The sequence below is a fragment of the Tenrec ecaudatus genome, chromosome 4 (assembly GCF_050624435.1).
Source record: "Tenrec ecaudatus isolate mTenEca1 chromosome 4, mTenEca1.hap1, whole genome shotgun sequence".
Classification (NCBI taxonomy): Eukaryota; Metazoa; Chordata; class Mammalia; order Afrosoricida; family Tenrecidae; genus Tenrec; species Tenrec ecaudatus.
In genome coordinates this window covers 7,665,318-7,686,623 of record NC_134533.1, presented here as the reverse complement: position 1 = coordinate 7,686,623, position 21,306 = coordinate 7,665,318, and the positions used below count along the sequence as shown (strand labels likewise).

At 49.7% G+C, this 21,306-nt stretch overlaps 1 protein-coding gene across 2 annotated transcripts; it reads left to right on the top strand.

The window, feature by feature from the left end:
* The first annotated feature begins 19,754 nt into the window (after nt 1-19,754).
* Nucleotides 19,755-21,119, top strand: ZNRD2 (zinc ribbon domain containing 2). 2 transcript variants are annotated; one of them, XM_075545416.1, is made up of 4 exons: nt 19,755-19,999; nt 20,096-20,247; nt 20,379-20,463; nt 20,770-21,119. In XM_075545416.1, the coding sequence occupies exons 1-4, from the start codon at nt 19,981-19,983 to the stop codon at nt 21,117-21,119; spliced, it is 606 nt and encodes a 201-aa protein (XP_075401531.1). In that variant the 5' UTR covers nt 19,755-19,980. The 2 variants fall into 2 exon arrangements, with proteins under 2 accessions (XP_075401531.1, XP_075401530.1); XM_075545415.1 differs by having other exon boundaries at nt 19,950-20,247.
* The last annotated feature ends 187 nt before the right edge of the window (nt 21,120-21,306 follow it).

Genomic DNA, 21,306 nt, shown 5'->3' with positions numbered 1-21,306 from the left:
GGGACATGAAAGGACCGGAGGAGACAGCAGTGAAACTAATACTAGGCCTGCACCCAGATTCTCATCAAGAACACCCTGCCGGGCGCATCATCACCCCCTTGCATTTGCGGAGGCAGAGGCCTGAAGGGGTCACAGAGCTGCAGGGCCTGGCTTCTCCCCAGGGGCTCTTCCAGTGAAGCTTTGTCCATGGGGAACGTAGGTGCTCTGCCTTTCTCACGCCTCTGTCTCCAGCGCCTTTCCTCTCCCTTCGCCTGCACGCGCTGCAGCAGGGAACCCATCGGAGGAATCCAGGGCCTGTTTGCAGTAGAGTGTGTTTGGGGAGAGACACTCTGGGCAGGCGTGTCCCCTCTGGGCCTCCATAACTCCTAGCGCTCGCTTTTAGAACCTCCCCCTCTCCCCTCCCTGCCCCACCCTTTGAGCTGTTTCTGGGCTGGATTTTCCGATGCCTAGAGCCCAGGAGTTTTCTCAGTCTGGAAAGAGAGCAGCAACAATGCTTAGATGCATCCTGGATCCTGCCCCTCAGCCGGCCCCTGGACGTGCGCCTCTCCTCCTCCCACAAGCAGCCCCCTGGAGAGAGTGCAGAGTGAACGTTTGCTCTGTGGCTGCATCGCTGTAGGCTCGCGGATTCCCCGTCTGAACAAGAGCTACCTGAGGCCGACAGGGGTCCAAGGATTTCCCCAATCCCCAGAGCTGGTACTCGAGGCAGCCCAGGCGATTTCACGCCGGGCAACAGCCAAGGTGCCGGCTGCCCTGCCCAGCTGCTTCCCCTGACGTGGCCTCATGAGCCCTGAGCCCCCACGATGCCACGGACCAAAGGTGGCCATCAGGGCCCGAGTTCCCACTCTCATTTGAGCTGCCATTGATGCGACCTTTGGCCCTCAGCAGGCGGGCTGCTTCATCAGCCTTCCTCCCACCCTGATGCCTTCAAATAAGCTAGACTGATGGGTGCGCAGCGTGCGAAGTGAAATGAATACGGTAGGAGGATACAGCCAGTGGTGGGATTCGAATAATTTAGCAAGTAGTCCACTGCCCTGATGACCATTTTTTAAAAATCCTTTTATTGGGGGCTCGTACAGCTCTTATCACAATCCATCCATCCATCCATGGTGTCAAGCACATTTGTACATTGGTTGCCCTCATCATTCTCAAAACATTTGCTTTCTACTTGAGCCCTTGGGATCAGCTCTTTTTCCCCATTCCCTCCCCCACCCTCCTTCCCTCACCAACCCTTGATAACTTATAAGTTGTTATTATTTTTTCATGTCTTACACTGTCTGACGTCTCCCTTCACCCACTTTTCTGTTGTCCGTCCCCCAGGGAGGGAGTTATAGGTAGATCATTGTGATTGGTTCCCCCTTTCTCCTCCCACCTTCCCCTTCCCCTCGTGGTATGGCTACTCTCAATATTGGTTCTGAGGTGTTTATCTGTCCTGGATTCCCCATGTTTCCAGCTCTTATCTGTACCTATACATGCTCTGGACCAGCCAGATTTGTAAGGTAGAATTGGGATCGTGATTAGCAGAGGAGGGGACGGGGAGGAGGCACTAAAGAACTAGAGGAAAGTTGTATAATGACTGTTTTAAGTATAAAAAAGATATACTTAAAGGTAGTTTATTATCTCATACAGATAATGTTTAAATAAGAACACAAAACTAGATGAGAAGAGTTTTAAGTATGAATTTAAAATATTAAATAATATCAGACAAAACAATAAAGCTTATTAAAAATATTTCTATATTGCTTCTTGACTGGCATCCTCTCTTGCAATATTTTCACTTTTTTCCGAGCATAACCTATTGTGATTTATCCCTAATTATGTATTTTCAGCAGTTTTATTACACTTCATACATGTCATACAACAATTCAATCATATAAAGAAAAGCTGTACAAAAATGGGTGAATAAGCAAATGTGGTGAAGAAAGCTGATGGTGCCCGGCTATCAAAAGGTATAGCCATCTGGGGTCTTAAAGCCTTGAAGTTAAACAAACGGTCATCTAGCAGGGAAGCAACAAAGCCCACATGGAAGAAACACACCAGCCTGTGTGACTACAAGGTGTTGACGGATCAGGTATCAGAAGATAAAAACCAAACAATGATATCGAAGTGAAGGGGAGGGGTTGGAGGGGAGACTAAAGCCCATCTGTAGACAGTTGGATATCCCCTCACAGAAGGGTCACAAGGAAGGGACAAGCCAGCCGGGGTGCAGTGTAGCACTGATGAAACACACAGCATTCCTCTAGTTCTGTAAAGCTCCCCCCCAACACTATTGTGACCCCAGTTCTACCTTACAAATCCTGTGGACTGGAGTATGTACACTGGAACAGATCAGAGCTTTTGACATACGGAAGCCAGGACAGATAAACCCCTCAGAAATAGTAATGGGACTAGTGATCCCATGAGGGGGGGGGGGAGAAAGGAGAGAGAGAAAGGGGGAACCAGTAGCACTGATGGATGTACAACCCACCTCCCCCCCAGGGGACAAACAACAGAAACATGGGTGAGAGATACAGCAGATGGTGTAAGAGATGAAAAAATATATATGTATAATTTATCAAGGGTTCATGAGGATACGAGGGTCTGGAGGGGAAAAGCTGGCTCTGAAGGGCTCCGGTAGAAAGATAATGTTTTGAAGATGATGATGGCAACGTATGTACAAGTTTGCTTGACATAACTGACTTATGGATTGTTATAATATCTGTAAAAGCCCTCAATAAAATGACGTAAATAAAAAGAAGAAGAGTTGTACAATTATCACCACATTCAATTTTCTTCTTCCTTGGGCTCATTGTTATTTGTGCAGTTATTTTTCTAATACAAATTAAAATATACACAACAAAACCTTCTCCAATTCAATAACTTCCACATGTATCATTCAGTGCCTTTGATGATACTCTTCGTGTTGTACAACCATTATTGATTAATTTCCAAATTAATCCAAATTAATCCACTGCCGTTAATAATGCCCCTAAGCCCTAACTGTCTTTTCACTGTGGGAAGAGGATCCCACTGCTTTATAGGTAAGCCTATTAGACAACAGTTGTGTTTGATATATTAGAAACAGGGGACTTCTGAATAGATTAATGTTCGTTACTGAAAAATCCCTCTCTGCTTCTGCTGAACTTACAGCAATGCTTCTGGCAATATTTGTACCTCTACGAACACCTTCAGAAATTGCATAATTCACTCATTCTATTTCATGGCATTTGGGGGCATAACACAAAGCTGAAACAAATGGCAGCTGTCCAGACACCCCCCTTAGAGAGACCCTCATTGCAAGTGCCATTTTAACATCTGGCTCACCAAACTCTAACAAAACCAGGTACTGGCTCTGTTGAACTGGCCAAACCGCCTGACTCCCACCACGGGACACAACTCTGACACATTTCTTTCTTCATGTTAAATGAGGCAGTGTCCCTTGCTCTGTTCACACAGCTGCCTCATGACCCATGTACACACCACTCACTGCCCTTGTGTCCATCCTGACTCATGGCCACCCAGCAGGATGGGGTCGAACTGTGTCCGTGGGTCCGAGACGATAATTCTCCTTAGGACAGCCCTGGCTGTCTCCCCTGGAGCAGACTGCTGGTTTCGAAATGCAGTCCTTGTGGTTAGCAGCCCAATGTGGGACCACTCTGCCCTCAGGGCTCCTTCATGCACAGATACGTGAGCACACGGGGCGTCTGGAATCCCCGTTCTTCCGGCTCTCTGCAGTATATGATGGACGATCCACACAGTTGAGCGCCTTTCCGTAGTCCATACAACACGAGTCAACATCGTTTAAGTATTCTCTGCTTTCGGCCAAGACCATCTGACATCAGCCTGCAAATAAGGTACATCGATAGCTTGAGTGGGTAGGAGTATGCAAATAAGATCTATAGAATGCTTGTTGGGGATTGGTCAGTTTTCCCGTCCCTCTAGTCTTAAAAGGAGCCCTGGTCCTGATCCTGTAGTGGTGACTCCTTGGGTTGCAAACTGCAAGGCCAGCAGTTTGAAACCATCAGCCACTCCGAGAGAGAAAAATGAGGCTTTCTACTCCTGTAAAGAGTTACAGTCTCTCCCCCAAGAAGAATTTACTTCAGAGGACAGCACTGAATCTGCAGCTCCGGGAGAGGGACATGTCTGATCAGAGCACACAGGAGCAGATGAAGGAGGAGGAGGAGGAGGAGGAGAGAGTGGAGCACATCCTAGCCCACCAAGCCTTGAGGATGGTGTTCCTGCTCAGAGCAGTCAATTCACAGAGAGACCACATGGCCGGCTCCACAATGAGACACGACGTCCCTCACTGGCCCACAGTCCTACAGGGAACAACACTTGAGACACAGTGTGGGAATTACGCCCGATCTGATCTCACCACACCAAGGCAAAACACTAAAGGGTACAACAGAACAGCAAGGGGAACAGAACAACAAAGTCCCCAGGGAATACCAAAAATAGACTTTGGGGCCAGGGCTTGGCGCCCTAACAGACTCGACCGGAAAACAATTCTAAAGGCCAACAAACAGTCCTTGAACTAACTACAAGCTTTTCTTTCTTGTTGTTGTGTTTTGTTTTTCATCGTTGTTTTGTTGTGTGTTGTTGCTTGGTTTTGCTCTGTCTTGTTTTTGTGCATGTTATTATCTCCAGGGGTCTGTCTAAGTAAGAGAGGCTGGATGAACAATCTGGAGGAGAAAACAACAGGACCGACAGTTCCGGGGGGACATGGGAGAGGGGCAGGTGGGGGTAAAGGTAGTGGTGTTAACAAACCCAGGGACAAGGGAACAACAAGTGATCCAAATTGGTGGTGAGGAGGGTGTAGGAGGCCTGGTAGGGAGGTGGGAGAAAGGGAAGGGGGGGGGAAACCAACCCAGGGACAATGGAATGACAAGTGAACTATAATCAATGGAAGGAAGGTTGTAGGATGCCTAGTGGAACCAGGAGGCAAAGGACATTTATAGAGGTCTAAATACAGGCATGTACATATGCAAATCCCTGTATCATGAGAGGGGAATAGAACTATGTACTCATGGCTATCTGTTAAGAATTAAGGTTGCAGATGGACATTGGGCCTCGACTCAAGTACTCCCTCAACACAAGAACACTTTGTTCTAACAATCTGACATTCTGTGATGCTCACCTTCCTGAAGACAAAGCAGGTGCATAAGCAAATGTCGTGAAGAAAGCTTATGGTGCCTGGCTATCAGAAGATAAAGTGTCTGTCTGGGCTCTTAAAGGCTTGAAGACAAACAAGTGGCCATCTAGCTCACAAGCCACAAATCCCACATGGAAGAAGCACACCAACCAGTGTGATCACGAGGTGTTGATGGGATCAGGTACCAGGCATCTAAGACCCAGAATAAAATCATACCCAAGGTGACTGGGGGGTGGGCATGGACTGGAGACCCAATGCTCATCTGTAGACAATTGGACATCAGGGAAGAGATGAGCCAGGCAAGGTGCAGTATAGCACCAGCGAAACACACAACTTTCCTCTAGTTCCTTGATGCTTCCTTCCCCCCACTATCATGACCTCAATTCTACCTTACAAATTGGATTAGACCAGAGCATGCACACTGCTACAGATAAGAGCCCACAACACAAGGAATCCAGGATAGATAAACCCCTCAGGGCCAACAAGGAGAGTAGAGATACCAGTAAGATTAAGGGAGGGTGGGGGGAGGAAGGGGGAATGGATCACAAGGATCAAACTAGAACCCCCTCCCAGGGAAAGTGGGTGAGGGGCAATGGAGGATGATGTAAGATATGGAAAAAATAATCTATAACTTATCAAGGGTTCGAGAGGGAGGGTGGGCGGTGGATGGAAGAAATGGGGAGCTGATATCAGGGGCTCAAGTGGGAAGAGAATGCTTTGAAAATGATGGTGGCCTATGTGCAAATGTGCTTGACACACTGGAGGAACGTATGGATTGTGATAAGAGATGTAAGAGCCCCAATAAAAGTTTTTTTTAATAAACGTATTTTTAAAAAGCGACACATACTTTAATTTCTAATAACAAAAGAAAATGATGGCAACATATGTACAAATATGCTTTATACAATTGATGTGTGGATTGTTATAAGAGCTGTAAGAGCCCCCAATAAAGTGACCTTTTAATAAAAGAATGAATAAAAAGAGGAAAATGTTTTGAAAAGGTTGGTGGCAGCAATCGTGCAATTATATTTGATTTAATTGAACTATGGAATGTTATCTTATCTATGAGCTCCCGATAAAATGGAAAAAAAAGAAGAGTTACAGTCTCAGAAAATCACAGGGCCTGTTCTACCGGATTCCACAGGGTTGCTATGAGTCAGCATCATCTCAATGGCAGTAAGTTTGTGGATTTTTTTTTGGGGGGGTTGTAGATTTAAAATGAACCCATCACAGAAAGCAAGGTGTGTGTGTGTGTGTGTGTGTGTGTGTGTGTGTGTGTGTGCGCACACTTGCCTACCATCAAGAAGAGCTGGGAGCAGAGCATGTCTTCGGGAGCCTAGGTCCCTATGGTGATGACCTGCTAGGACCAGAAGGCAGACAGCAGTAACTGGCTCTTGTTCGTGGCAACAACCAGCAAGATGACTAGGTGTTTCCCAGCCCACTGGAGGAGAGGGCTGAGTGCCTTCAGGTGGCCAATTTGCTAGCGGAGTGGGTGCCTTCTGGGCACTTGTTGGAAGCGCTGAGGAACTTTGTAACTCTTTCCCGGGCTGAGAAGAGCCTGTCCTCCTGGGCATGGACAGCAGAAAGAAGAGCCTGCTTGCTTATCCAGCCAAGAGCTGCTTGCTTATCGAAAGAGTGGCCCTGCGCTGCAGAAGGGAGAGATGGAGCTCTCCCTGTGAAGCTATCCTCCACGTCTCCTGATCCTGATCCTGAGTCGTGGCTCGTCGATCCTGCTCTGAAGTTGAACCTGTTACTTCCCTCACAAACCTGTCACTGTGAGGATGATCTGTGGCTCCTCCGTGGCGCTGCAGTGAGTCAGGGAGCCCAGCCGAGAAAGAGGGGGAGTTGTTGGAGGAAGATCTGGGATTGGCTGGAAAAAGAAAACCGAAAAGCATGGAGAGGGGGTGTTTGTTTAACCTCCACCCAGTAGGTGATTCTCTCTCCTCGACTGAAGTTATAGGATGGGTTAGACCGGGTGGACTAGAGCAACAAATCCAGAGCTCTCATAGGTGTATAAGAAAGAGCTTTATTCCTTCACTGACCCATAGCCCTATGGGGGACAACACTGGAGACACAGTGTGGGAATTGCACCCGATCTGATCCCACCACACCGAGGGGAAGCAGTGAGGGCATGCAACAGAACAGCAAGGGGAGCAGAGCAAGGAAGTCCTGAGGGAGGACCAAACACAAACTTTGGGGCCAGGATGTGGCACCTCGTCAGCCTCCACTGGAAAACACTCCTAAAGGTCAACAAACAGACCTTGAACTAACTACAGGCTTTTCTATTCTTTTTTTTGGGTCATTTTTATTGTTTTGTTATATTTTGTTGCTTTGTTTTGTTCTGTCTTATTTTAGTGCATATCATTATCTCTGCAGGTCTATCTAGATAAGATAGGCTGGATAAACAATCTGGAGGAGAAAACAACAGGACCGACAGTTCCGGGGGACATGGGAGAGGGGAAGGTGGGGCAAAGGAAATGGGTTTAACAAGCCCAGGGACAAGGGAACAAGTGACCTAAAATAGGTAGTGAGGAGGGTGTGGGAGACCTGGTAGGACTTGATCAAGGTCAATGTAACTGAGAGGAATTAACTGAAACCCAAGTGAAGGCTGAGCATGATAGTGGGACAAGAGAAAAGTTAAAGTAAATAGACGAAAGAACTAGGAGGCAAATGGCATTTATAGAGGTCTAAATACAGGCATGTACATATGTAAATATATTTATATATGATGATGGGAAAATTGGTCTATGTGCATAAATTTATAGGTTTAGTATTAAGGTAGCAGATGGACATTGGGTCTCCACTCAAGTACTCCCTCAATGCAAGAACACTATGTTCTAATAATCCGGAAATCTTTGATGCTCACCTTCTTGACACGATCACTGAAGACAAAGCAGGTGCATAAGCAAATGTGGTGAAGAAAGCTGATGGTGCCTGGCTATCAAAAGATATAGCGTCTGGAGTCTTAAAGGCTTTAAGGTAAACAAGCAGCTGAGAAGCAACAAAACCCACATGGAGTAAGCACACCAGCCTGTGTGATCATGAGGTGTCGAAGGGATGAGATATCAGGCATCAAAGAACAAAAAATTATATCATTGTGAATGAGGAGGAGTGCAGAGGGGGAACCCAAAGCCCACCTGTAGGTAACTGGATATCGCCTTACGGAAGGGTTTCAGGGAGGAGACGAGTCAGTCAGGGTGCTGTGTAGCAACGATGAAATATACAACTTTCTTCTAGTTCTTAAATGCTTTCTCCCTACCAGTATCATTATCCTAATTCTACCCTACAAACCTGGCTAGACCAGAGGATATACACTGGTACTGATAAGAACTGGAAACACAGGGAATCCAGGACAGATGAACCCCTCAGGACCAGTGGTGAGAGTGGTGATAACTGGGAGGGTGGAGGAAAGGTGCGGTAGAAAGGGGTAACTGATTACAAGGTTCTACCTATAAACTTTCCCCCACCCCGGGGCACAGACAACAGAAAAGTGGGTGAAAGGAGATGTTGGACAGGGTGAGACATGACAAAATAATAATAATTTATAAAAGGGTACATGAGGGAGAGGGGGTAGGGAGGGAGGGGAAAATGAGAAGCTGATACCAAGGATTCAAATAGAAAACAAATGTTTTGAGAATGATGATGGCAGCCAATGTACAAATGTGCTTGACACATTGGATGGATGGATGGATGAATTGTGATAAGAGTTGTATGAGCCTCCAATAAAATGATTAAAAAACAACAACATAGATCTGGAAAATCAAAAGAAAAACACCCTTAGTATTTCTCCAAAAAAAGAAAGAGCTTTATATCAAAGAGTGATAGTATATTGAGAAAATATCCCGGCCCAGTCCAGATCAAGTCCTTAAGTCCAATATTAGCCCATATGTTGAATACCAGTCTATAAAGCCCTCTTCAGACTCACACAGCCATGCAATGACACCGAATGCAGGAAGACCACAGGGCAGTGGGTGAAAAGTCTGGTGGATCCAGTGGCGGTGGAAGCATCTCAGCAGTCCCTTGGGTCTCCACGTGGCTCCTCCAGCTCCGGGGCTCTAGCTCCATCAGCGTAGCTCCATGTGTCTTGTCATCATGGATGTCTCGAAGGGAGTGGGTGTATCTGGCCTCCAGTGAGCTATTTATCTCCATTGCACCTCCAAATGAGGTCATCGAGCTGCGACCTGATTGACAGGCTAGACTCCACCCCTTTGGGAGTTGACAGGAGATGATGTAGCTACCACAGAGCAGGTCTGACACCTTGCCATTTTTAGAGCCACTCTCTGCCCTGTGTCAAAGGTGTGTGCGGTCGACTGTCAATGAGCAGAATGTGGCTGTGGCACCGTGGTGTGTGCTGCCATCGGAGAGCCTCACGGGAGCAATTCTATCTGGTCCTTCAGGGTCAACGAGTTGGCACCAACTTGATGGCAGTGAGTTTGGGTTTGTGTTGATTTTTTTATTGTGTCTGCCCCTTTCTCAGGAAGTGTGGAGGATCTGAGGTGCTACTGTATTTTCAAGTTGACAAATTAGTTCAGAGCACACGAAACTCCTGGAGCAAAGACAGAAGACTTTATTACTCTTGGCATAGCAAGGAGCGTGGACATCAACATATTTTCATAAATCCCCTTTGACCCCAAGAGCCATGGGGTGACACTGACGGACTGAGATGGAGGCCTGCACACCCAGTGGGTTGCATTATGGGCGATGACTCTGAATTTGGGCAACTCAGATATTCTGCCACGGCCAGGAAACTTGCTGTTCTTTGCTCAGACACCGTCTCGGTCACCCGAGGCTGCACACTGCACCAACCTCCTTGGGAAGACAGACGGGAGCAGGCCCTCCCTGGAAAAGCTTATAGAAAACCAAGAGACTAGTGGGGAATTGTCTCCCGAAGATGAAATGACTCCTCATTTGTACGCTTTTGCCAACGTTGTTCACGAGTAAACAATTCTGCCTGGAAATCTGATGAATCTGAACAACAGAGGCTGGGACTAAATCTGTTCAGTTTCTCACATCCAGCATTTGACGAAGACTAGCAGAAAAAGTGGCATGGTGGTCACTCAGGACTGCTACTGGCAAGGTCCGACGTCTGAACCCACCGACCGCTCTGCAGGAACAAGGCGGGCTTTCTACTCCGTGAAGAGTTGCAGTCTCCACCCCGCATCCTACAGGCCCCTGTGAGTCAGCACTGACTTGCTGGTAGGCAGAGGGGGGTGACTACAAGCAAGACTCGAGCAACAAAGTGATGCCAGCCTGCAGCAGTGACTTCAGCCAGACCCCCGAGGAGTCCAACGGAGCGAATCCCATAAAGCTTCAGCTCCAGCTTAGAAGGTCAAGGGCTTTCCCACAAGGCCCAGAGCAGTAATCCAGGCATCACAAGCTGTATGAATAATTGCAGGCTCGCAAGGAGGACATTCAAGGAAATTCTGTCACCACCACCAACTTTTGTCCGTGGTGAGTAGAGGCCAACCTAAACGCCTTCCAGGCGAAGGTGGTGTCATTGCTCAGGCCCACTACAGCCAGGGGGAGATTGTGGAGCCCCTGTGTTTTCTGCCCCGTCCTGTAGGGTCGTTATGAGTTAGCATCATCTCAATGGCAGTGCATTTGGTTTGACTGTTTTCAGGAGAGAGGTAAATCTGTGCATGACCTCCACACAAGCAAGAGTCTCCTGGGAAGGGACATAGTACCCGCTTCCACGTGAGACCTACTTCACTTGGGAGACCAGATGGACTGTGTCGGCTGTTTGATGGGCCTTCAGGTTCAGAATCCTCTTTGAATAATCGAATCTTGCTTTGTATGTTGGAGGGATGCGCTGGGGGCAGCTAGTCAACCTGTCCTGTTTGTGCACACCATCAGCTTGACGGGAGGTCCAGTAGCCAATTCAATGTGAGGCACTTTACCCTTTGGGAGAGTTGACATTGTCCTCAGTGAGGAAGGCTCCAGGACTGGTTCTGAGGGACAAAGATGATTACTGTCCCTCTTTGCCCAGAGTTCTCAGGGTCTCAGGTATTGACCTTCCACGGACCTTGTGAGTTTTGTTCTCCGTGATCACAAATTGGATGTGTCCCATGCCAGTCATTAGAAACAAGGATTTCTCCCAAGTTGTCTCCCCTACACGTGGTGAATATCTATACACCTGGAGGTCAACAGAAGTAGGTCAGGGGTTATTCTCCCTAAGGGTTATCAGCCATCCAGAGCAAGCAGTCACCACTGCTTATCCCACAAGTAGGACCCACTCCCTTCTAATAAGGAGAGTAGTTGACTGTTTCCATGTAGGAGACCCCAGAGAGGTCAAGCCCACCCAAGGGTGACCAAGGTTAAGCCACCATCATGAATCTAGGGTCCACCCTGGTCACATGTATACCTCTAGTCCCTCCCCTTTCTATCATGTGTACACCCAAAGCTCATCTTCTTCCTGTTACACCTATGCCCATTGTACAGCCCTCTCCTACTGCTTGTATACTGATTAGACTGCCCCTTCCTGTGACGGGTGGTTACCTGTAATCACAGCCCCCTCAGTAGATATAACCCTTGGTTAGCAATAAACCTCCTCTCCAGCCTCCTGCCAGGTCTCCGCCCACCTTACCTCGGCCCACACTGTGTGTGCACCTGGCTGGTAAGATCATGACCATCCAGGAGGTGAGCATGCTACCATGAAATGTGTCTGACTCCTTTATTTCAATCTCTTATCTATCTCTCATGCTCTCTATGACTTCATTATAATCTTTATGTATCTTTTATGTACAATTGCACCTATCGAACTTGTGATTAGTTGTGGGAGGCTGGCCATTTACCCCCACATGACTTCACCTCCCTCCCCCACTACAATATTTCCCTAGAGCAGTTTTGTAAAATAGAGAGTCCACTCTGCTGTGGACCACTGTTGAGGACTTGGAGAGAAAGGTACTTAACCAGTTGTCCTCGTGACTTAAGAGCACATCGATCCAATACAAGAAGCCAAGTGACTGTACCACAATTATATTTAACCCCTAAGCTTCCTTTTGACCGGCTGTCACCAGACCTGTGGTGTTACAGAAAGGGCAGGGAACGGGCCGTCGTGCCCAGGAATGTGGAAACGTGCCTACAGAAGCTTTCACACCTCTCATGCTGTTCGTTACCAAGAATGAAGCCAAACGTGTGTGGCCGGATCAATACCAGGCCGGCTTCTGGCAGCAAGTGGCCTTGAATCTCCCCCACCCGCGCGGAGCTGACCAGAGTTGGCTATGCAACCTGTCAGCAGCTTTGCAAGATTTTTTCTTTCTTTTACTCACGGCCCATTCTGTGCACGGCCCGTTTGGCTCAGTGCCAGCTTTGCTCTTGACCCTCCACTCTGCATCTGGCATAAATACACCCGGAACCAGGAAGACACTTTATATTCTAGAAACCCAGACATACCTGTATCTCCCAATCCCTGACTACTTTACCTGATATGGACTCCAGACAGCCCACTCACATCTTCCCCAGCTATATAAACAACACTCCTGTAGTCTGGAGTGCCACTCCCTCGGCCCGGACACTGTGGGCCGTGGGACTTCGCCCAGGCTGGGGTTTTCTCCCCAATAAAGCCTGTTTGCTCTAATTCGACTGATTTGGTCTCTGGCATCTCTTGACTACCTTACAAAAAGAAGATGGCCTCTTCCAGGAGACGGCCACATTCAGTGATCCAAGTGCTTTACGGAAGTGCATCAACAAGGAGAAAAGAAAAAGGAAATCTGAAATATTTTGAAATGCATTTTGGAGGCGTTTTCAAGGCTCAAGCATCCCATAAGCTATGGATGGTAGGGAACATGGAAAGTCCATTTAAGTGGCTTCAGAGATAAAGGTGTATTTTTCCTAGACTTCCAAGGATCCAAAAACGATCTAAAGGGCCAATAACATGACACAGACGTGTTGCTAGAGTCACCGGGATGTGATTAGAGTCGATTGATTGGAGTTGAACAGCAACATTGTAACCTGGAAAAGTGTCAACAGTTGTGAGGCACCACCCAGAGGGAGCCGCAGGGCTGATGTAATCAACCTGCCAGGAACAGGCAAAGGTGTTGCTGCCTATAGTGTGTGCTCCTTCACTGAGGGACAAGCAGATGAATTGTGGGCAGGAATTATAAGTCTTGCATGCAATAGTAGTTTCTGAATCACAAACAGAGAATACTTTGGTCGCAATCTATAATGCCAGATATGTTGCCATGTTATCATGGAAGGAATGTCCCACCCCGAAATAGGTGTCCACTTGGCTTGGCTAGGGGTCTCAGTGGTCTAGCAGTTATATAATAATGTGATGATCCCATGTGATCTCATGTGAGGTAGTTGGTTTATTGTGCCAACCTGGCTGATAAACACATGTGGGGTTAATTGAAAGATGGAGAGATAAATGGCTCAGTGAGCCTCCCCTTCCTAGTTCTCGGGTCTCTTGCTCTCTGATGGTCGGACCAGGGTACAGCTGCCTTAACCAAGTCCCTGCTTCAGCTGGCAAGGCTCACTTCCTGCAAGACATCCCTGAGGAGAAGCCACATGGACCTACCCCGATGCAGCCCTGGGTGCTGGAGCAGCCGTGTGGAGACCCCTGCCAGCGCTGAGATGCTTACACGCACGCTGACTGGGCTTTCCTCCTGCAGTTGGCGTGATAGTGTGTGTTTTGTGAGATGGAGGAGGACTTTGTGGATTGGTGTCAGACATATGGGTTAATGTTGGACTTGTGGGCTTGGGCAGCACTGGGTTGGGATGCTTTCTTGATGTGCACTTAACCTTTATATAAAACTCTCTCTCATACATGCGTTTCTGTGGATTTGTTTCTCTAAAGTACCCAGGCTCACACACCACGTGACCAGCCAATCGGGTGGGTTCTCCCAGAGACAGTGAATTTTGTAGTGGCTCTTCCAGCCACATGACCTTCCTCTGCGTTGGTGTGGTAAAAGGTGGGGGAAGATACTGACAGGACACACCTGGGATATTGGCCTTTATGCATCCCATTTCATCTTAGACGATTCCCAATTTTCCGACATCCATTCTTGGTCCATTTCAACATCTATCAGTAGATTTCTGCAGGTGTTTCTTCTCATTTTGACACATGCCCCATCAGTAAATGAAGGTCCCAAAGTCTTCATGCCCCAGGCTTTACTCCACCCACGTCTTTATGGTCGACTTTATTTTGAGAAGGCCGCTCTTCCGCAGTCATATTTTGAGTGCCCTGTGCCCGCCTTCTGAGACGATCTCTGGCAAAGAGCAACAGAATCTGCTTAATAATATGAGTGTTGCTTTAAAAAAAAAAGTTTATCAAACCATTAGCAGCAGTAAAATGCCTGGGAAAACTTCACCAAAGAGTCCTTCTCCACCAATCAAGGGCAATCGTGCGGGAGTTCAGGTGGGAAATCATTGGGCATCCTCCATAGTCCTGATTGGGCGCCATTGAACTTCTTTTTGTTTCCTGTTCTTGAAAAAAGATCCCTTTAAGGGCACCGTGTTTCCTTAGTTAATAATGTAAAAAAGACTGAACGGACAGGGTTAAGTTCCCAGGACCATCAGTTCTTTAGGGATGGACTAAATGGCTGGTATCACTGTTTACCAAACTGTCTTGAACTTGAGGGTTTTTTTAAAAATTTAATCATTTTATTGGGGGCTCGTACAACTCTTATTATAATCTATCCATACATCCATTGTGTCAAGCACATTTGTACATTGGTTGCCATCATCATTCTCAAAACATTTTCTTTCTACTTGAACCCTTGGTATCAGCTCCTCATTTTCCCCTCCATCCCCACTCCCCTTTCCTCATGAGTCCTTGATAATTTATAAATTATTATTATTTTGTCATATCTTACACTGTTCAACATCTCCCTTCACCCACTTTTCTATTGTCCAGCCCCCAGGGAGGATGTTATATGCAGATCGAACTTGACGGACTTTCTGTTGAGAAATACAGTTTGTATATTTAAATTTTTCATTCCAGAACATTTTGAAGATCCCTAGTATGTTCTCTCTGGCAGCAGGCTCCACATGAAAAGAATATAAATTCTGTTGTTGGGCGGGGTGTTCTTCTTTAACACACGGAAATGTGTTCCCATCGTATAAGAGGTCAGAAGTGTGAATTCAGGCCACCAGCTCTAGGGAAAGGCGTTTTGTCCCTGTTGGTTCTTAACCTCCTTCTCACATCTGAGTCCCTAGGTCCTTCGAGATCTCCATGTCTGTGGGCATCAGTCGTCCCCTCTGTCTCAAGAAGTGCTCCTTACAGGCACCTTCTGTCCAAAGGACGCACTCAGCTCCTGACCCTCCTGCCTGAGTGATACTAAGTTCCCTCTAGAGTTTTCCCTAGAAGTTGTCTTAGGCTAGCTTCACTAGAGAAACAAACCAGTGATAAGTCTTTATCTCTCTCTAGCTGTATGTGTGTGTGTGTGTGTGTGTATATACATCTTTATTTACGTAGAGAAAATAGCTCACGGGGCTGTACAAGTAGACTAGTCCAAGTTCCAAGGATGTTGGGTCGCTGTTAGGCTGGAGGTGGCTCCTGATTTTCACAGTTGCAGGGGCTGGTGACACAGTCCAGGAGGAAGACCTCTGAGTGGTGGCTGCAGAGGTGAGTGAATCCAAGGGTGGCAGGGGAGGTGGCTGCTGCTGGTGACTTCCAGGATTGGCAGGCAATGTGGCAGGCTGTTGGCTCAAATCCAAGGACCCTGTTTGAGGAGCCAGAGTGGTGATGCAGGCACGGTAAAAGCAAGCAAGCAACCACCCACCACACTGGACGCAGCTTCCTTCAATTGCACCGGGCTGCACCTAAGTAAGGGTGCCAGACCCCACTCGGGTTTTCTTACAATGGCTTGGCTGCTCGTAGAGCACACTGCAGAGTTAATTACATTGTGTTAGGTCACATCATGGGGAATAACGAGGCGTCACCGAGAACCCTGGCCTAGTCAGTATCACAAACATCTCTTGGGACTTGGACTTGACTTGCAGGGCCGTGAATTTTCTTTATAAGGAGACCAAGTAGAGGGTATTTTTGTCCCATTATCATGCTCACATCTCTATTGTTTTCTTTTAAAACAATCATTTTGTTGGGGGCTCCTACAACTCTTGCCACAATCCATATATCCATTCATTGTGTCAGGCATATTTGTACATCTGTTGCCATCATCATTCTCCAAACATTTTCTTTCTACTTGAGCCCTTGGTATCAACTCCTCATTTTCCCTCTCCCTCCCCCGTGCTCCGCCTCCCCCACGAACTATTTTTTCTTGTTCTTGGCTGGGTCTCAATAGAAAAGGTGGGGGGATTTTCCATGGCAGCGGCGCTGATCACAGAATTACCTAGATTTCCTTGGGTTGGTTTCTCATTCTCTAGTGGCTCGTCTTGATCAATACCGCAAATACAAAGCCAGAGCCTGGATGCTAGTGAATGCCTTAGCTGTGGTCTCCACACGGGTCTGTCGCCCTGTGCTGGTCAGAACTTCCCTTGCAGCAGCCCAGACCCACTGAGGAAAGAAACACAGACAGTTCGGGGGCTTTCACTGTCATTTAGGCCTGGAGAGAAAGTGGGCATGCCAGACTACAAGAAGGGCTGAACTGTAAAATGGCCCAGCTGTTGCTCTTCTTCCTTAATCAGCATTACTTCTCCCCTCACATCTCCTAAGACTTAGGACCCAAGTGGACCAGTGTTCTATAGAACTGTGTCTGGTTCTTTCTCCACAATGGTAGTGCATTTTCCTTCATCTCATGTTGTGTGTGTGTGTGTGTGTGTGTGTATGTGTGTGTGTGTGTGTAAATGCTGAGAAGGGTTGGGAACTTCTCCATCCCCAGAGTGAGTCTGATTACAAGGTGGGCACTACACTGGGAGGAGCTCAACCTTTCCCATTCCATTCCCACAAAGACCCTCCCCAAACCCCACCCACCCAACCCATTTGTTGAGTGGAGTCTGATGCATGGTCATCCTGCAGGGTAGACAACTGCCCCACAGGATTCCCAAGGAAGACCCTGGAGGAGAGGGATGGACATTTGCTCTCCGCAACAACAGTCTTTAAGGAAGCAGCCGGCTCTTTCTCCCACACGATGGTTGGTGGGCTCAAATGCCTGCGATATTGGTTAGCGGCCTAACACTTAACCGCCGCACCACCGGGGCTTGTCTCCCAAGCAAGCCGACAAGGTAGGTCTGGGAGCTGACTGCGCATTTACGTCCCGGGACTCGGCCCGCACCTACCCGACTCATCCTCAAGGATAGGAAATGAAGTCAAAGACCGCTTTTTGCTCAGTGGACCCTATAATGCGATCGACGTCTGTGCCAACCTGTGTTCTCTCGGCCTTTTAATCAGCTCACCAGGACATCATCCTTCCTCTGCCAGGAAGCCATGGATCTGCCGGCACCCCATCCTCATTGCCCAAACCATCAATAACCCCGAAGGGTGTCATTTCACGGATTGTGACAGGAGACGCGGGCCCCTGGGCCAGAGACCAAAGGTTTGCTTAACCACGGCACAGCAAGCCGTGAGCATCTTCGTGTTTGTTTCCCTGACCCTGGAGTCATGGGGTTGTCTCTCTCTCTTACCCGTGTGGATGGACCTGACTGGATGCCTGCAGGGGAGGAGCGTGAGCTCAGGGGTTCCCAATCGTGGATAATGGGCAGTGAGGAAGTTTAACTGAAGTTTGCTCTAGAGGGAGACACTTGAGGGACTCGCTTGCCCCAAGCTGTGCACTCCACAGACATCCTTGGAGAGATGGTCCAGGGCATTGAAGGCACTGTGTGCTCACAGCAAGCGCGGAAACTGGAGTGATTCACAGCCAACTGTCCCCCGTCAACCCTCTCCTCAGGTTCCCTCCTTGAACTCTCTCAGCAACCCTGCCAAGGTGTCGCTGGACCTAGTTTACAGGTAGGGAATCAAAGTCCAGGGAAAAGTGAATGACTTCAAGTGAACCAGCAGCTAAGCAGCAGATCTAGGATTAAACCCAGGCCTGCCTTGACCCCAAGCTTGTGCTGGCCACCCTCCTCTGGAATATGAAGCAGGGAGGGGTCCTGAGAAGCCGTGGTGATGGGAATCTCTTTGAGCAATGGCAGAGAAGGGCAGGGAGAGCGGGAGGAGAAAAGGGTAGCTAAGGGGCTGTGGGGGGATCATAGAAAGGACTTTGGATTATCGTCCAAGTGTGATGGCGGGTTTTGAGCAGAAGGGTGACATGGCTGGATTTATGTTTTAAGAGAATCACTTGGCAATTTTTTCTAAAATCATTTACTCCTTACAAGACGGTTAACTATTTCCCACCCCATAAAGTGATGAGGATTACACGATAGGGATTTGGTAGATGCCAGGCAGAATATGCCATTGAGTGGGTACTGGCCATTTCGGTGACACATAGTGGGCGCTGAGGAGTTGAAGGTGGGACTGGGAGCTGGAGACAGCAATGAACTGGAGGGTCTGTATACATACATAGACTAGAGGCTGGGAGAACTTCTCTAGCCAACCAGGAAATTGGCCCTGAGCCAGACAGTGCTGCCCAAGAGCCTGCTGGGAAGATGGAGAGAGCGACATAGGACACAGGCCTGTCCAAGGAAGCAAGAGGCAGCAAGCAGAGAAGGGCAGTTTCTAAGGGTCTACAGAGGAGGGATGTGGGATCAGGAGGAGGGTGCCTCAAGAAAGACTGAAAAGGTACCCACAGTCCAGACAAAGAAGGAGGTTGGTCCATGAGATAGCGGAGATGGAACGCCTAGCCTAGCTCTTTCCCTACTGCCTTGGGGCACAGGCTGAGTACCTGACACCCCTGCTCCCCCTGTCTGGCTTTTTCAAACCTATTAAGGCAGAGGATGCACCTTGGAAAAGAACACCGGAGATTAGAGGGGAGGGGGATTTGCAGTGTGCCAGAACCTCATTGTTCAGGGTGCACTGGTGATGGTCATGTGCACTCAGTCTAAATCAGAAGACAGGCGCTGGCTGCAGCCCGGAGGCTGGCACCACTCAGCTGCAGCCGGAACCTGCACCGCGCTTTTCAGTCCTTAAGCTTTTTGAAAGTTTAAACTCGCTACCTGCTTCCGCACAGACTTGTCCAACAGTCCCTGGCCTTCCCAGGGGGCGGGGAGGGGAGCCAGGGCGGGCTCCAGAGGAGGGCGGAGAACAGAAAGGGAGAATCCTGCCAGCCTTGCCGAGGCTGGAGGAAGAAACCTGGGAGCGGAGAGGCTCCACGGGCGCGTCGAAACTGCTGTTCCTCCTTATCACGAGGGTGGGTGTGCGACGAGCCTTGGTGAGACGCCGGGGTTCAGGTGCTCCGCAACCAGGAGACCCCATAGAACGGGAGACCTGGGGTTCCGAGATGGCGAACTCTACGGGGGTAGAAAGGCTCATCTTTCTCCCGTGGACCGGCTGTGGTTTCGAACTGCCGACTTTGAGTAAGCACGGACGGAAGGAAGGAAGGGTCCCGAGGTGTCCGAGCCGACCGGACGGCAGTGGGCTTGGACTGTTTGGTTGTGATGATGTCAATGCCCCGCCTGGGTCCGGCCCGACCGATCCTAAAGGGGAAACTCCACAGGGGCGGAGGCCAGCAGGGTATCCCCTCCCAATGTTACTCCGCCCGCGCAGGGTGAGGAAGGAGAGTCTGGGAGGCCACTTCCTGGTTCAGCTGACTGAGCGGAGTTGCCATAGAGACGCCGCTTCTGAATCCAACCAATCAAAAGCCTCCGCCCAAGGGGGCGTGGCCCCAGCTCAGCGCGCTCCGGTAAGGTAGGTCAAGCCTGCGGTTCGACACGCCCCACTGTGGGCAAATCCAGGGGACTAAGGCCCACGTGAAACGCACTTCCGCCCTCATCGCTGGCCCAATACGGAGGAGGACCCGCCACGGGAGGCGCTCTCTTTGCGCGTCATTTCCGGCGAGTCGGGCAGAGACAACGGCGACATGGCTCTGAACGGCGCTGGTGAGGACATGGCCTGCGGGGGCCTGTGGCTGCGGGGTACAGGAAGCAGCTCGCTCCGGCAAGACCCCCCGGTCCCTTGTGCCTCTCTTCCCCCAGAAGTTGATGATTTCTCTTGGGAGCCTCCGACTGAGGCAGAGACGAAGGTCCTGCAGGCGCGACGCGAACGGCAGGATCGTATCTCCCGACTCATGGGCGACTACCTGCTGCGCGGCTACCGCATGCTGGGCGAAACGTGCTCGGAATGCGGGGTGAGGCGAGGCCCGGGGCGGGTGGGCCGGAGATGGAGCCCGGGCCGGGCCGCACGGTCCTTCCGTGGGGGCTCTCCCTGGACCGACAGCCAGGTGTCTCACCCCTGCCCCATGTGCTTTCTGGCCCCTAGACGATCCTCCTCCAAGACAAACAGCGGAAAGTCTATTGCGTGGCTTGTCAGGAGCTCGACTCAGACGTGGATAAAGATAACCCGGGTGAGGGGCCAGGTGTGCGTGGTGGAGACGAGTGGTGATGGAGGCCGTGGGCCTGGCAGTGACCGAGGGTCTGGGGTTGGGCGCCGCGGGGGTAGGGCACTCTCCTGTCGGTTCATTCGTTAGGCGCCCTTAGCACCTGCTTTGTGCCAACCCTGGATAGTCAGAGCTCAAACGTCGAGTGGACAGAGGGCCTTCTAGAGAGATCAGCACCTACCTCAAGGACAGGAAGAGCTGCACAGTCAATGGAAAGGAGGTGGCTCGGGGCGAGGGCCCAGCCACTGACCATTCCATCCCCTTTTCTTCTAGCTCTGAATGCCCAAGCTGCCCTGTCCCAAGCTCGGGAGCACCAGCTGGCCTCTGCCTCAGAGCCCCCGTCGGGGTCGGGCTCTCGGTCCGCCCCTCAGCCCCCAGTCCCTCGTCCGGAGCACTGTGAGGGAGCGGCAGCAGGGCTCAAAGCAGCCCAGGGGCCGCCCCCTCCTGCGGTGCCCGCAAATGCAGATGCTCTGGCCTGCACCCAGACGGCCCTCCTGCAGAAGCTAGGCTGGGCCTCCGTGGAGCTGAGCTCCAGCAACTCCCTGGAGACCAGTATCCAGCTGTGTAGTCTTATCCGGGCGTGTACCGAGGCCTTGCAAAGCCTGTGGCGGCTGCAACACTAAGAGAACCCCCTTGAAAAACCATGGCAAAACCCAGATGCCCCGCGTGGTTTGTTCTCTCCTTGGTTCTGCGTGCACGCTTGTCCCCACCTGCTCCTTCCTGCACCGCTTTCCCGTTAGGTCCCGAGAGAGGGGTGGATTTTGTTCCTGCTCTGACAACCCCCACCCCATTTGAACTTGAGTGTGGGGG

Excerpts from the sequence above, each read along its gene's own strand:
- ZNRD2 (XM_075545415.1), top strand. The coding sequence starts at position 19,981 with ATGGCTCTGAACGGCGCTGGTGAGGACATGGCCTGCGGGGGCCTGTGG. Across the intron at positions 20,248-20,378 it reads AAACGTGCTCGGAATGCGGG|ACGATCCTCCTCCAAGACAA; the intron begins GTGAGGCGAGGC and ends TCTGGCCCCTAG. Across the intron at positions 20,464-20,769 it reads CGTGGATAAAGATAACCCGG|CTCTGAATGCCCAAGCTGCC; the intron begins GTGAGGGGCCAG and ends CTTTTCTTCTAG.